Genomic DNA, 17,021 nt, shown 5'->3' on the forward strand with positions numbered 1-17,021 from the left:
GGAGTGTGCTGGCTACTTAAGGGCAGTTGGCACCGAGGTTTTTCGTGGGCACGGCGAATTTGTTAGGATAAAGCCAACTGAATTCCGTGTCCTGTATTTGCAGGTTAGTTAGTTTGGAAAGTGCTTTAAAAGTGACAAGAGGTTTATTGTTGTTGTGCCGTGCCCCAAAGCTTGTATTGATATTGCCATAGCATGCTTGTCGATATTGCTTATGCTTAGTGGCGATATAGAGCAAAACCCCGGACCTAAGGTAGATGATATGGTGCAGAAACTTTGGGACGGGTAAAAAGAAATGAGAAAGACATAAAAGGAACTAGGCTGACCAATCTTCCTTTTCTACTCAACTTGACAAGCTGAATCAAAGAAGGCTTGAAGTAGAGAGCACATTGAAAATAGTAACGAAGTATGAGGAAAGATTTACCCACTTTGAAACAACCATGGAAGCGCAACAAGAGAAAATGGCTGACCTAGAAGACCGCAGCCGTAGACATACTATTATAGTGTTTGGAATTCCGGAAAGTGAAAATGAGACTGCTGAACAGATTGAAAAGAAAGTGTTAACTGATCTTTTTCGAAAGCGACTTAATGTTCACATAACCACAGTGGAAAGAATACATGGATTGGGTAGAAAGCAGGAAGGAAAAGTACGCCCACTTATCATGAGGGTTTTCGACTACAACGAAAAGGCTTTGGTGTTCAAGAACTGCAGAAAGTTAAAAGGGACCTGCATTTCTGTCTCGAATGATTATTCTATAAACACGCTACGAAAGCGGAAAAATCTATGGGAAAGCGCGAAAGCAGAAAGAGAACGGGGCCTAAAGGTTCAACTCGTGTATGACAAGATTGTTATCGACAACGAGTTGTATGCATGGAACGATGCGCAGTCTTGTAGAATAAAAACAAGCAAGAAAAACGCAGCTGCACGTGAATCTGAATGACACTGTAGAAACCAAACTCGACATTTCCCGTTAATAAATATGAATGCTCGCAGCCTAGTGAACGAAACCGCTGAATTTGAACACCTTCTTTTTCTGTGTAACCCCGATATTGTCATTGTGACTGAAACCTGGTTGCGCTCGGATATAGGCGACAGCAAAATGATACCTCCTCTTATCAAATTATCCGCAAGGATCGTGAAACTCGTGGTGGTGGCGTAGCGATTGTTCATAAAAAAGATATTGAGCTTGTGATGATACGCGAATGCCCCGATAACGAAATTATTTGTTGTAGATCAATGCTGCGTGGTTCTCCTTGCATAATTGGTGATGGTTATAGACCTCCTAATGGCCGTCTTGCCTTTCTAAAATCAATTCACGACTTTTTGACTGATGAAAACACACGTCTCATTATAGCAGGTGATTTTAATCTGCCAGATATTCGTTGGGATGTGCGGCAGACTGGCTCGGCAGACTTGAAACACTGTGATGCTTTATTTGACATGGTATTTAGCAGAGATCTTACGCAGGTTGTTAATGAAGATACTAGAATTGGACCTGTTTGTGCCGTTTCTGTTCACGATGGACTTTTAGAACACAAACTTGTCCTATTTGGCATAAAGAAAGTGTTGCCAGTCAAGCATCACAGACAAGCAATACACGTAAGAAATTTTGCTGCAGCAGATGATGTCAGCATCCTAGATTACCTGGAGATGGCATTGGATACGTTTGATGAAGCAGCTAAGGTCAACACGTTGTGGCATAAGTTTAAAGGTATTGTCAATTACCGTTTCTATGACAAGGTTCCAATAAAGATAAAAAAAGTGAAAAAGCGAAATCCTGGGGTGAACCAAGAAATCATTCAGTTAAAGCAAAAATTAAAACGTAGCAGGAGAATTAAAAATAAAGATCATAATGAGATTCGAGATCTTTCGATAATACTAAAGGAAAAATTATCTTCTGCGAAAGAACATTACTATTCCCACACATTATCACGGTTTATGAAAGATTCGCCACAGCGTTTATGGCGTCACTTCGCTACATCACGTGAGGATGTCAGGCGTGTTACCAGCAATGAATGTATAATTACAGACCTTGCGCAAATTGATGATATATACAAAATTTTTTTTCCACTCCGTGTTTGACCCTCCCCTACCATTGCCTGCAGAAATAAGAGAGAAAATGACTAATGGTCGTTCAGACATGCCAGACATTACCTTAACTGTAGAAGGTATACTTTCACTTCTCTTAGGTGTAAACACGTAAATGTCTCCTGGCCCAGATGGCAGCCCTAATGTATTCTTGAGACAATATGCTGAATGGATCGCGGAGTATTTGTTGATAATTTTCCGTGCGCCTCTTGAACAGCAAATTTACCAACTGATTGGTTAGCGGCGCGAGTCGCGCCAGTTCATAAAACTGGGGACAAACATAGATTTCAAAATTACAGACTCATTTCAATTACATGCACTTGCTGCAAGATGTTCGAGCATATCCTATCAAAAAACTTGTTTAATTATATCGAAAGCTCGAACATATTTATTTCTAGCCAACACGGATTTAGGAACCGATTGTCCACTATCACCCAGCTTGCAGAAACAGCACACAATTTTGCTCAGATAATTAATGAAACAGGTCAGGTGGACGGAATCAGCCTATATTTATCAAACGCCTCCGACCAGGTTTCACACTCGGATTTGATTGGTAAACTACTTGATATCGGAGTTAATTTAAATATAGTTAATTGGATTCTTTCATACCTTACTAACAGATCGCAGTATGTGAAGTGAAAGGAAACAAATCGAAAATTCTAAAAGTAACATCAGGTGTCCCTCAAGGGTCTGTGTTAGGACCTGTATTGTTCTTATGTTATGATAATGACATGACAAATGGTCATAATGATAACGTAATGGTTCCTTTATTTTCAGATGATTGCTTAATATACTCTAAAATCTCGTGTCATGAGGACCAATTAATGTTAGATTTAGCACTAGAATCAATCACCAATTGGAGCAAGCGATGAAAAATGAAATGAACTACGAAAAAACTGTTTGTGCGCGAATAACAATAAAAACAAGAAATGTGTTACATTACAATTACAAGTTGGACGGTAAACCACTAAAACAAGTGAGCCACTTCAAGTATTTAGACATTACGATATCAGATGATTGACCTTGGAAAAACACTTCACTAATTTATGTAATGCCGCAGAGATTTAACTTTGGTCACTAAGACGGAGGCTTAAACTTGCTCCCCAAGATGTTAATCTAACTGCATATCTGGCATTGGTACGTCCCGCGATATAATATGCTAGCATAATATGGGATCCGTATAAGAAGAGTGAAGTAAATAAAATTGAGAAAAGAATACAGAGGCGTGCAGCAAAGTTTATTATTTCAAAATATAGGTACACTGATTCTGTGACTGAGATGATCACTCAACTAAACTTGCCCGAGCTTTCATTGCGGCGAAACGTGGCTGGACCAAAATTGATTGATTTATGGAAACATAACCACTTCAATTTCGACACTCAGAGGTACTTGCAAAAGAGGACGTCACGGATATCACGGTTCGTTAGGTCTGGCCACGAGTGCCAATATATGCGCATAACAACAAAAGTTGACTCATTTAAGTACTCCCTCTTTCCTTAGGCTATTGAAGATTGGAATGCGCTACCGCATAGCATAGCGAAAATTGATTCTCTAGAACAGTTTGAAAAATCTGTATTGGCCTATTATTCTTCTATGTAACCATCCTCTCACATTATTAGCTTTTTTGTGCAATGATAAGCAGCACGTGCAACATGACATGATTGAAATGATCCTACGTGATATTGAAGTTTCTGTTTCTGATCTTGAAAATATTATTTTGTATAGTACAGTCGTTGCTTGTAATGTTCGGTGCCTGTTATACAATGCTTATATTCATGTGTAAAACTGGCACACTTAAGCAGTTGTATTCTCTGGATTGATTTGTGTAGCGCTAGTGGTTGTGGCGAGCTTTGATGCTTATTTTATTACTCTACACTGTATCTGCCTTTGGTATAACAGTATCAATAAATAAAAAAAAATGAATAAATAAATAAATATATAAATAAATAATTGCCATAGAGCAGAGTGAGCATGCCTGCTATCTAGAAGGCCTTGGCCTCGACCAGGCTGTATGACACTCGGCTTCTCAGCGTGGGGTCGTATGTTAAGTTCAGTTCAGCTGATTTCCAACACCATGTTAGGGCTCCTCGGGGCAAAAAAATTGTCATAGATAACTTGAGGGGTCCTGGGGACCTTGGGGAGGACCATACAGACAGCAGGCAAAGTGATACATTCACAAAACAACAGTTTGAAAGACTTTACATCGCAGGGTATCTTGAAATAGTGAAAATAACATATACGATGCAGGCTAAAAACAAATACAGATATGGAAACTACGAAAATCTTTTCATGTACATTGAAAACATAGAAGCGTGAAAAATAAATGTGCACTCGTGTTCAAGTGTTCTTCACTCATTCAACAAAAAAAAATCCTATTTGCGACTTGAATTTATAGAGCTGCATGCTGAATTTTACTTATGAATTTACAAATACGTCATACTCATCCACAATAAGGGACACGTTAAAGAACTGAAAAATTATAGGCCTATTAGCTTACTCCCTGTATTATATAAAATATTTACCAAAATAATCTCCAATAAAATAGGGGCAACACTGCACTTTAGTCAACCATGGTAACAGGCTGGCTTCAGGAAGGGGTACACTACAATGGATCACATTCATGTCATTAATCAGGTTATCTAGAAATCCGCAGAGAACAATAAACCTCTCTATATGGCTTTCATAGATTACGAAAAAGCATTTGATTCATAGAGATACCAGCAGTCATATAGGCATTGCATAATCAAGGAGTACAGACCACTTACGTAAATACCATGCAAAATATCTAAAGATTCCACAGCCACCGTAATTCTACACAATAAAAGTTGAAAGATACTTATAAAGAAAGGGGTCAGACAAGGAGACACAATCTGTCCACTGCTATTCACTGCGTGCTTGGAAGAAGTTTTCAAGCTATTAAACTGGGAAGGTTTAGGAGTCAGGATCAATAGCGAATGCCTCAGCAACCTCCGGTTTGCCGTTGACATTGTTCTATTCAACAACACTGCGGACGAGTTACAACAAATTATTGAGGGCCTTAACAGGGAGAGTGTAAAATTGGGGCTGAAGAATAATATGCTGAAGACAAAGATAATGATAAATAACCGGACAAGGAAACATGAGTTCAAGATCGCATGTCAGCCTCTAGAGTCGGTGAAGGAGTATGTTTGCCTAGGTCAACTGATAACAGGGAACCCTGACTATGCGAAGGGAATTCACTGGAAAATAAAAATGGGTTGGATCACATACGGCAGACCATCGTGAGATCCGGACTGGAAGCTTACCGTTATCATTCAAAAGGAAATTATACAATCAGTGCTTCTTACCGGTGCTGACATATAGGGGCAGAGACTTGGACACTGACAAAAAAGCTTGAGAATAAGTTAAGGACTGCGCAAAGAGCGATGGCGCGAAGGCAGCTCGGCATATCTTTAAGCGACAGAAAGAGAGCGGTTTGGATCAGAGAGCAAACGGATATAGACGATATTCTAATAGTCATTCAGAAAGAAAAATGGCGCGGGGCTGGTCATGTAATGCGTAGAGTAGATAACCGTCGGAATATTAGGGTGACAGAATGGGTACCAAAAGAAGGGAAGCGCAGTAGAGGACGGCCGGAAACTAGGTGGTGCGACTAAACTAGGAAACTTGCGGGTGCTAGTTGGAATCGGCTGGGGCAGGAAAGGGTAATTGGAGATCGCAGGGAGAGACCTTCGTCCTGCAGTGTACATAAAATAGGGTGAAGATGATGATAATGATGATTAGTGCGGGTATTTGTTAGGCGAGGGCAGCCTTTCTATAATTTGTGCGTGTTCATGGTATAATTATCCGCTCGTTACGCAGTGCACAACGAGCTGACGTTATGTGTGCTGAATGTAGCAGGTTATGTTTATGTATGCCGCAGAAGATTGTAGTCATATATTTTACTCGCTTTGAGCTAATTATGTTTAATAAACGAAGTGGTAATTGGTAGATTTGTGGGTTCATCATGATAATTCCCAAGAATGCACAGCACTTTCGTCTGCAATACCTCCAGTTTGTTATAATTCATTGATGTTATAGTACCGCAAACTAGTGTGCAATAGGATAAACGGGAGTAGAAGTGGGAATAATATATCGCATTCTTCAGCTGCACAGTAATTATATCTGACAATTAGAATAATAAAATAACTGTTCTGCTTAGTTCTGAGGTTAGTTTGTTTAGGTGTGTATTTCAACTACCCCATCTAAACCACATTGCTTGCTTCCGTCCCTGTCTACAACGGCCACTCACCAGGCTTGGTGCACTATTCATTCATATGTAGCAGGTTGAAGAATGTTGCAATGGCGGCATGCAAGTAGGCTTGTGGCGTGCTTCTTTTTATGTTTTACGGGGTTTACTTAAAATGTGGAGATTACGCGAGTATGAAGTTTAAGTTTGAGCATTAGATATTAGGACACTCTACACGTTCCTTTATTGGAAGTTTATCCATACCGTTATTGCTTGCTAATATAGTTTGTCAGTCTTGCCTACTATGCTATGCAGTGTCCCAAAATACACTGGTTGCTTAGAATACCATACACATGTCTTACGTCCTGCTACAGTATTTTTGCATATTATTAAACCTTGGCCTAATTTAGCTAGGAAACCTTACCTATCGAAGGGCGGTTCAAAACTTGATGTCGTACATGTCCCTGTAGATGACTTCGACGGGCTGGGGCGCGCCGGTGCAGCATTTATAAACACCGAAGAAGTGGAGGCACGCTGGTGCAGGTGAGGTGTCGCTACGTGCCGAAACATGGTGACACCCACGGAAAACAGTTTCCATGTTGTCTAAGAGCCAACAGTTTTTTGAAAAGGGTTTGCTTCTATGCTTATCCGAATACAAAATGTCCTGGCAACTATAGGGATAGGAATTGTATTATAGAGGTATTTACTGCGTTGGTGACTGTGTGTTGTTGTTGTGTCTGCGTTGTACCGGGGAGGGCCCACCCTAAGGTAATGAAATCAGAGGTGTTGACGGGCCGACCTCTGAATAAGTGCGTGATATCTGTGCAGTAACAAGCCTTTTATTTTGATCTTATTATGCCGATCAACTATGCGGGTCTACCTCAACTACAGAGAGTAACATCAAGCAGGTAGACAGGAGTAGATCTCCTATAACTACGGCTTTAGTATCACTTGATTTATGTGTGAAGACCTTTGAGATTCTAAAATCTGCGCTATGATAGTTAGAGTAGCTTCATTGTGATTAAAGAATAAGTGCGCGCACTAAGCATACAAAAATAATAAATGACATTAGCTAACAAACACTTTCTCTAGGCAACCACTGGTGCGTGCGATCCATCTTCGTTTTGTCCTTAAAACAGTGTTGGCATCGAAGTTGCAGGTCTGAAAAGAAGAAAAAGAGGATAAGGGGCGCACAAGCGAATTGAAACCTTGTTGATGCTCTGGATCAACGCAAGTGTTCTGAATGCTTGCCCCAGAACCGGAGTAACATAGAAAGGAATGAAGTTAAAGGAAGATATCGGCAAGTTCGTATGCTAACACTGACAATCCGTGGAAATGATGTCAGTGTTATACAAAGGCCGGTGACAAATGTTCATTGTAGCTGCGGTATATATTGTGCAGGTAATACCGGTCAATGTGTTAAGATTGAGCATGAGCAATCGTTGACCGGTGGAACACAGTTTAAACTTCGGCTGAATTGTCACAAATGCAAGAACACTTCATCATTTGAGGACTGTGATGTTTTGTGGACATATTGTCACGCGGTGGTGATGTTAAGAACACAGTAGCAATACTGTGAAAGGCAAAACTAGACTTTATTGGGCGAACCTGTGCCCAAAAAAACAGGCTACACTTATAGCACAACGAAAGTGGCGAACAGAGTCGGCGATCGTCGGAAATTGATCAGCGGGTCAAGCGCGTCGGCTTTTATAGAGCAGTCGTCGAATTTTCCAGACTAATCGTTTGGACCCGCGTGCCTTCCACAAAGTTCTACACCGTTCGCGTTACGCGATGAAATCAGATAACACAAGGTTCGGCGACAACAGACAACCGGGTAGAAGCATCGATAACTTTCCAGAAACGTCGGATACATGCAGGCGCGTCCGTCGCTGTGCGATTACAGTTGTTAAGCTGCGAAACGTGGTCGCCCGATAAAGATAAGCACACGTGTCAATACCCCCCTCTTAAAAAGCATCGACCCGATGCTGCATACAAACGAAAGTAATAAAGAAAAACACCCGTAGCAAAGAAAACAATAAAATAAGGAAGTTCGTCAGCGTCCGTAAAAGGGTTTCAGACGCACCACGTGGACCACTTCAGATCGTGCGCGGCGCCGCTGTGAATGCGAAATTCCGTCTGGCACGACCTCATAGTCCAGTGCGCCAATACGTCGAATGAACTTGTAGGGTCCGAAATAGCGGCGCAATAGTTTCTCACTCAGACCTCGTCGGCGTATCGGTGCCCAAACCCAAACACGGTCGCCGGGCTGGTATTCGACGAAGCATCGTCGGAGGTTGTAGTGTCGGCTGTCGGTCCTCTGTTGGTTCTTGATCCGTAGGCGGGAGAGCTGTCGGGCTTCTTCGGCGCGCTGCAGATAGCTAGCGACGTCAACATTCTCTTCCCCAGTGACGTGGGGCAGCATGGCGTCGAGCGTCGTTTTCGGGATCCTGCCATAAACCAGCTTAAACGGCGTGATCTGTGTTGTTTCTTGCACTGCCGTGTTGTAAGCGAAGGTTACATACGGCAGGACCGCGTCCCAGGTCTTGTGCTCGACGTCGACGTACATTGCTAGCATGTCGGGGAGGGTCTTGTTCAGGCGCTCCGTGAGACCATTCGTCTGCGGATGGTAGGCAGTTGTCCTCCTGTGGCTTGTCTGGCTATACTGCAGAATGGCCTGGGTGAGCTCTGCTGTAAAAGCCGTTCCTCTGTCGGTGATGAGGACTTCTTGAGCACCATGTCGTAGCAGGATGTTCTCGACGAAAAATTTCGCCACTTCGGCTGCGCTACCTTTTGGTAGAGCTTTAGTTTCAGCAAAGCGGGTGAGATAGTCCGTCGCCACGACGATCCACTTATTCCCGGATGTTGACATCGGAAACGGCCCCAACAAATCCATACCAATCTGCTGGAATGGTCGGCGAGGAGGTTCGATCGGCTGTTGTAATCCTGCTGGCCTTGTCGGTGGTGTCTTGCGTCGTTGACAGTCTCGGCATGTCTTGACGTAACGGGCGACGTCGGCGGTCGGACGCGGCCAGTAATACCTTTCCTGTATTCTCGACAGCGTCCGGGAGAACCCCAGGTGCCCAGCGGTTAGATCGTCGTGTAGGGCGTGCAGTATTTTTGGACGCAGCGCTGAGGGTACAAGAAGAAGGTAGCTGGCGCGGACTGGTGAGAAGTTCTTCACGAGCAGGTTGTTTTGTAGCGTGAACGAAGAAACCCCACGCTTAAATGCCCTAGGGACAACGTCGGTGTTCCCTTCCAAATACTCGACGAGGCCTTTTAGCTCCGGGTCTGCTCGTTGCTGTTTAGAGAAGTCTTCCGCGCTTATTATCCCAAGGAAGGCGTCGTCCTCCTCGTCGTCTTGCGGCGGGGGATCGATGGGGGCGCGTGATAAGCAGTCGGCGTCGGAGTGTTTTCTTCCGGACTTGTATATTACCGTGACGTCATATTCTTGTAGTCTGAGGCTCCACCGCACCAGCCGTCCTGAAGGGTCCTTTAAGTTAGCTAGCCAACACAACGCGTGGTGGTCGCTGACGACTTTCAATGGCCTGCCATAGAGGTAAGGGCGGAATTTAGCTGTAGCCCAAATGATGGCGAGGCATTCCTTTTCAGTCGTAGAATAATTGCTTTCCGCTTTTGACAGCGACCGGCTAGCATACGATATCACCCGTTCAAGTCATTCTTTCCTCTGAACTAGGACGGCACCGAGGCCTAGGCTACTGGCGTCAGTGTGGATTTCGGTATCGGCGTCCTCGTCGAAGTGTGCAAGTACCGGCGGCGACTGCATGCTTCGTTTGAGTTCTTGAAATGCCTTGGCCTGCGGCGTTTCCCACTTGAACTCGACATCCCATTTGGTTAGATGTGTTAGCGGCTCCGCGATACGTGAAAAGTCATTGACAAAGCGCCTATAGTAGGCACACATGCCAAGGAATCTGCGCACTGCCTTCTTGTCGGTTGGCTGCGGGAACTTTGCGATGGCAGCTGTCTTCTGTGGGTCGGGGCGTACTCCTGATTTGCTGATGACGTGGCCTAGAAACAAAAGCTCATCGTAAGCGAATCGGCACTTTTCCGCCTTCAGAGTGAGCCCTGATGACTTGATGGCCTCTAGTACTGTCGCAAGCCGCCTCAGGTGATCGTCGAAATTTCCGGCGAAGACGACGATGTCATCCAAGTAAACGAGACAGGTCTGCCACTTCAATCCTGCTAAAACCGTGTCCATTACGCGCTGGAACGTTGCAGGCGCCGAGCACAGTCCGAATGGCATAACCTTGAACTCGTAGAGGCCGTCTGGGGTGATGAAGGCCGTCTTTTCGCGATCTCTTTCGTCGACTTCTATTTGCCAATAGCCAGACTTGAGGTCCATTGACGAGAAGTATTTAGCGTGCAGAGCCAATCCAGTGCGTCGTCTATCCGTGGGAGGGGGTATACGTCCTTCTTCGTGATCTTGTTCAGACGACGATAATCGACGCAGAAACGCAGGGTTCCGTCCTTTTTTTTCAACAAGACTACAGGAGATGCGCACGGGCTTTTGGACGGCTGGATGATGTCGTCGCGCAGCATTTCGTCGACTTGGTGCCTTATAGCTTCGCATTCTCGCGTCGAAACTCGGTATGGGCTCTGGTGGAGAGGTTGAGCGCCCTCTTCGGTTATTATGCGATACTTTGCGACTGGAGTTCGTCGAATCCTTCATGACGTCGAAAAGCACTCTTTGTATCGTCGAAGTAGACTTTTGCGCTGTTGTTGCTTAATCGCGGGGAGACTTGGATCTATGTCGAAGTCTGGCTCGGGAACTAAGGTCGTCGGGGTAGATGCGGCGGAATTCGAGAGGACAAACGCATTGCTGTTTTCCAGAATTTCCTCGATGTATGCGATCGTCGTGCCCTTGTTGATGTGCTTGAACTCCTGGCTGAAGTTTGCCAGCAACACTTTCGTGTTTTCTCCGTGCAGTCGAGCGATCCCTCTTGCGACGCAAATTTCACGGTCTAGCAGTAGACGTTAGTCACCTTCGATGACGCCTTCTACGTCAGCGAGTGTTTCGGTGCCGACCGAAATGACAATGCTGGAGCGAGGCGGGATGCTCACTTGATGTACGAGCACACTCAAGGCGTGGTGACTACGAGGGCTCTCCGGCGGTGTCGCATGATCTTCCGACAGCGTTATGGACTTCGACTTGAGGTCGATGACTGCGCCGTGTTGGTTGAGGATGTCCATGCCGAGAATGACGTCTCGTGAACACTGTTGGAGGATAACGAAGGTGACAGGGTAAGTGCGGTCGCGAATGGTAATTCTTGCCGTGCACATTCCTGTCGGCGTAATCAGGTGTCCTCCAGCGGTCCGAATTCGAGGGCCTTCCCTTGCAGTCTTAACCTTTTTGATCTGTACGGCGATGTGTCCACTCATGACTGAGTAATCGGCGCCTGTGTCGACTAAGGCGGTGACTGCGTGGCCGTCTAGAAGCACGTCGAGGTCGGTGGTTCTTTGTCTTGCATTGGAGTTGGGTCTTGGCGTCGGATCACGGCTGCGTCGTGTTGAACTGAAGCTGGTAAGTCGCATCGTCAAGTCGTCTTTCGTCGGTGTAGTCTTGGCTTCCTGACTTCCTCGGGACGGCGGCGTGTCGTTATTATGTCGTCGAGATGGTTTCTTCGGCGTCTTCGTCGGCGGCGGAGGATCTTCGTCAGTTCGACGAACAGCAACCGCACCTCCATCGGTTGCTGCCTTTTGTTTTCCGGATATGGGCTCGCTGACCGGCCCCGGGCTGGGCCAGTGTATGGTCGGCGCTGCGGCGACAGGTAGCGGCCTGGTCATGGCGAACGTGACGGTCGTCGAGAGCTTCACTGAGTAGCGGCGAAGTAGTCGGCGATATCCCGGGGGCGTTCACCTTGCTGCGGGCGCGGAGCGTTCACGGCGAAACCTCGCAGTCCCATCTCCCGGTATGGACATCGTCGGTAGACGTGACCCGCTTCTCCGCAGTGGTAGCAGAGCGGGCGGTGGTCAGGAGCGCGCCAAATGTCTGTCTTCCTCGCCTAGGTGCGCTGGACGACGGGTAATCGTGCTGGCTGCGGCGGCGGCGAACGACGGAACTGCGGCGTGACAGGGCCCTGGCGCGCGATGGCGGCGTAGGTCATCGCTTGCGGCTCAGGCTGCGGCGATTCAGGGGCTACTCCAAGCTGTTGTTGGAGCTCGTCACGCACGGCGTCGGTAATCGAAGCCACTTGAGGCTGTGATGATGGGAACAGCTTTTGTAGCTCCTCCCGCACGACAGCTCGGATAGTCTCGCGTAGGTCGTCGGTGGCCAATGATTGAACCCCGGCGTAGTGTGTATAGGTCGTGCGGCGATCGAACTGCCGGTTCCGGATCTCGAGTGTCGTCTCAATGTTCGTCGCCTCACGAAGAAACTCTCCGACAGTCTTCGGTGGGCTTCTTACCATCCCGGCGAAAAGTTCCTCCTTTACACCACGCATCAGTAAGCGGACTTTCTTCTCCTCGGCCATATCCGGGTCGGCGTGGCGGAACAAACGGCTCATTTCTTCCGCAAAGATGGCGACGTTCTCGTTTGGCAGCTGCACTCAGGCGTCCAGCATAGCTTCAGCCCTTTCCTAGCGCACGACGCTTGTAAAGGTGCGTAGGAAGCCGGTACGGAACAGGTCCCACGTTGTCAAGGTCGATTCCCTGTTCTCAAACCAAGTTCTGGCGGTGTCTTCTAAGGCGAAGTAGACATGCCGCAGCTTCTCGTCGGAGTCCAAGTTGTTGAATGTTGCGATTCGTTCGTAGGTCTCCAGCCATGATTCCGGGTCTTCCGTCGCTGCTCCATGGAAGGTTGGTGGGTCCCGAGGTTGTTGTAGGATAACGGGGGACGCTGGGGCAGCCATTGGGGTTGTCTTGACCACGATCTTCTTTGTCGTCTCAGGTAGAAGTCCGTGCTCTGGGGGCAGTCCTTGCAGTCTGCGGCTAGCACGCTGGTCTTGGGCGATGTTGGTTCTGTCCTCGGGCTTCGGGCTTGGATCGCGGCTTTGCGGGGGCGTTCGGTACATGAACGCACAAGCACCTCCACCACATGTCACGTGGTGGTGACGTTAATAACACAGTAGCAATACTGTGAAAGGCAAAACTAGATTTTATTGGGCGAACTTGTGCCCACAAAACAGGCTACACTTATAGCACAACGAAAGCGGCGAACAGAGTCGGCGATCGTCGGAAATCTGATCAGCGGGTCAAGCGCGTCGGCTTTTATAGAGCAGTCGTCGAATGTTCCAGACTAATCGTCTGGACCCGCGTGCCTTCCACAAAGTTCTACACCATTCGCGTTACGCGATGAAATCAGATAACACAAGGTTCGGCGACAACAGACAGCCGGTTAGAAGCATCGATAACTTTCCAGAAACGTCGGATACATGCAGGCGCGTCCGTCGCTGTGCGATTACAGTTGTTAAGCGGCGAAACGTCGCCCGATAAAGATAAGATATAAATGAATTGCGACTTATGAACAAGGCCAGGAATATAAAGTAACACTGGTGCACGTGTGTGAGCCCTAAATTGTCTGACATGAAGAGAAATTACCATGCCTATACAACTATCGTTCATTTTTTCACGTGTCCGTGACAGATGGCTTGGTGCAGCCTTCGCAGGTTCAATGTACAAATGAGCCGGTCAAATGTGGATAAAATTTTAGTGACAGGAGAGAAAAAAAGAAAATGTCGACGATGATATCACTAGACATTATAGCATATCATGGTGCCTCCGTCTCTAGGCATCAATTGCTGCTTTATTTTCCAAGTGTTGTTACTCCGAATATGACTATTACAGCGTAAGCTGTTGCAGGCTCATGTCAGTAGCCATTTCGGTTGGCGATGGGGTCCGCTGCCCGTTGTGCCAGGTGTCCGTAGCGGCTGTCGCCGGGAATAAGAAATAAATACCCGGTTCCAGCCGGTATCGAACCAGGGAGCGCTGCCACCGGCTTCTGTGCGTGCGGTCGTAGCTTCACAACTCACAACCGCCAATGTTTTCTTTGGAAATTATTTTATACGTTAATTTTCTTTCAGCGATTAGTCTTACATGATGGATGGACGGTTTTACACGTTGGGTAGGCATAGACTCAAAACTGCCTAGAAGCGCAAACTATAAGGACAAAAGCCATTGTATTGACAGGCCTACGTGTTTATCGTTTTTGGGTGACTTTTTTTTAAACCGTCTGTGGTGAAGAGAAAGACGAAGAAGGCGCTCTTGTGTCGGCTGTGCGCATGATCAGCGTTCATCTACTGCCAGTGCTACTAGACTGTGCCAAGTGCCTCGTAATAAATCATCTTATTACATTTGGTGGAGGTGCTGCACTCCCCGACCTCACCAGCCGCTACTATGAACGCCGCTCCTGTCATGTGCGGCGCCGTGCAACGGCAGCGGGACCCTCCTGTTTTTAGCGGCTCAGGTGAGACTGACGTAGAAGATTGGCTCTCGACCTACGAGCGCGTCAGTGAACACAACAAGTGGGATGACCCGACGAAGCTCCGTAGCGTCATCTTCTATCTTGCTGACGTTGCGAACCTCTGGTTCCACAATCACGAACGGGAGCTGCAAACCTGGTCCGCTTTCAAAACTGCATTCGCGGAAGTCTTCGGTCGCCCAGCCTTGCGAAAACTCCGTGCTGAACAACGCCTCCGCCAGCGCGCTCAACAGCCCGGCGAGACTTATACTAGTTACATAGAGGATGTCGTTGATATTTGCGCCCGCGTCGATTCCACCATGACTGAAGAAGACAAGGTGAAGCACATCCTCAAGGGCATCGAGGACGACGCATTTCAAATGCTCCTGGCGCGGAACCCTACTTCTGTCGCAGCTGTCGTCACTCTTTGCCAGAGCTGCGATGAGCTGCGTCGACAAAGGGTCCTTGCGCGCAGCGCTCTCGCACCTGGCGACTCTCTCTCGGGCCTCACGCTTCGCTCAAACACCACGCCAGCAGCATCGCTCTCTGTTGAGATAAAGGATTTCATTCGGGAGGAGGTGGCGTGCCAATTGTCTATGCTGCCTCTCAACGATGGACCTACCCTGCCTGACACATCTCTGGCTGCTCCCATTAGGCGGGCCATTCGCGAGGAACTTGCTGGGTCTTTACCTTTCGCCCAACCCTGCCCTCCCGTGGCTGCACCTCTGACTTATGCCGAAGTCGCCGCGCGACCTGCGCCGCCGACGTTCTCGTTTCCGGCGCCAATGCGATTTCCTGCTGCACCTCCTCCCGCGTCGCCTCCCGTTCCATCTCGACGCCCAGTTCAGACCTCTTGGCGCACACGCGACAACAGACCCATATGCTTCGCTTGCGGTGTCGCCGGCCACGTTGCGCGCTTCTGCCATCGTCGTATGCCAGCTGCTAACGCTCCTGTCGCACCACCTGGATATGCCTATTCCCACGATACCGCCGGGCATGCGATGCTTCCCGACCACGAGTTTTCGCCGCCTCCGCGACGCCCTGTCGGCACCCATCGTTCGCCATCGCCACGTCGTCGCTCACTTTCCCCCTTACGTCGCCGCCAGTCACCTAGCGAGGGAAACTAGTTGCTGCAGTTCCGCAGGCACGAACTGCAAACTTCGCGACTTCTCCAAGGCCTGCACAGTCGCCACGCAATTTATTGGACGTTTTGGTCGAAGGAACCGCCGCAATTGCGCTTATTGATACTGGGGCTGCAGTTTCTGTTATCGACGAAAAGCTTTGTCGCAGCCTCCATAAGGTCACAACGCCGTTGTCTGGTATGCTTCTACGCACCGCGACTGCGCAGCATATAGCCCCGGTCGCTCAATGTACTGCAAGGGTGTTCATCGAAGGCATTGTCTACGTTGTTGAATTTCTCGTGTTGTCATCATGTTCACATGACATTATACTCGGCTGGGACTTCTTGTCTCACCATCGTGCCATCATCGACTGCGCCCGGGCCGAAGTAGCGCTTTTCCCGCTTGCCGATGCCCCGCTGCCTGACCCTTCTGAACAAAAAGCCTCCAAGCTCACTATTGTGTCCGATACGGACATACCACCCGACATGTGTGTGCTTGTGCCCGTCTCTCGCTCTACCGCGCCAGACGCTACAGTACTTTTTACACCGTCGCCAATTTTTCTACGTCGCAAGGCCCTACCTCTCCCATTTGCCGTCCTCACCACTGTGTCTGGATTATCCTCAATACTTGTGTGTAACCCGTATCACTACCATGTGTCGTTACTGCGCGGCGAATCACTCGGTCGTGTTCAGCCCCTTGACCCGCTTCACATTCTCGATGTTTCCGACGACACTGCCTGTTATGAACTCGACGCCCTCACTTCTCCTGTGCCGTGCACATCATCATCATCATTGTCGTCGTCGTCGTCAAACGTTCTTGATTCTGTCGTAGACGCCGATCTGCCGCCTCCATATCGCCAGCGAGTCTTCGCGCTTCTTCAGAATTTTCGCTCGTCGTTTGACTGTGACCAACCATCTCTGGGGCGTACGACAACCGTCACTCACAGCGTACACACTGGTTCCCATCCTCCGTTACGCCAGCGACCATACCGCGTGTCGGCAGCCGAGCGGAAGATCATTAACGAGCAGGTCGACGACATGCTGCACCGTGGCGTCATTCACCCTTCCCACATTCCTTGGGCGTCTCCTGTAGTATTAGTACGCAAGAAGGACGGGTCAATACGCTTCTGTGTGGATTACCGTCGACTCCATAAGGTCACTCGTAAAGATGTCTATCCGCTGCCTCGGATAGATG

The 17,021-nt window shown here is 47.8% G+C and overlaps 1 protein-coding gene across 1 annotated transcript in view; it reads right to left on the reverse strand.

Annotated features, from left to right (window-relative positions):
• Positions 1-7,124: 7,124 nt before the first annotated feature.
• Positions 7,125-17,021, reverse strand: part of LOC142559414 (uncharacterized) — a 180,871-nt gene continuing 170,974 nt past the window's right edge. The window contains exon 7 of the mRNA XM_075671012.1: positions 7,125-7,454. Coding sequence (XP_075527127.1) covers positions 7,424-7,454 — 31 coding nt within the window. The 3' untranslated portion in view covers positions 7,125-7,423. The remainder of the gene's footprint in view (positions 7,455-17,021) is intronic.

This window comes from Dermacentor variabilis, chromosome 10 (assembly GCF_050947875.1).
Source record: "Dermacentor variabilis isolate Ectoservices chromosome 10, ASM5094787v1, whole genome shotgun sequence".
NCBI classification, from domain to species: domain Eukaryota; kingdom Metazoa; phylum Arthropoda; class Arachnida; order Ixodida; family Ixodidae; genus Dermacentor; species Dermacentor variabilis.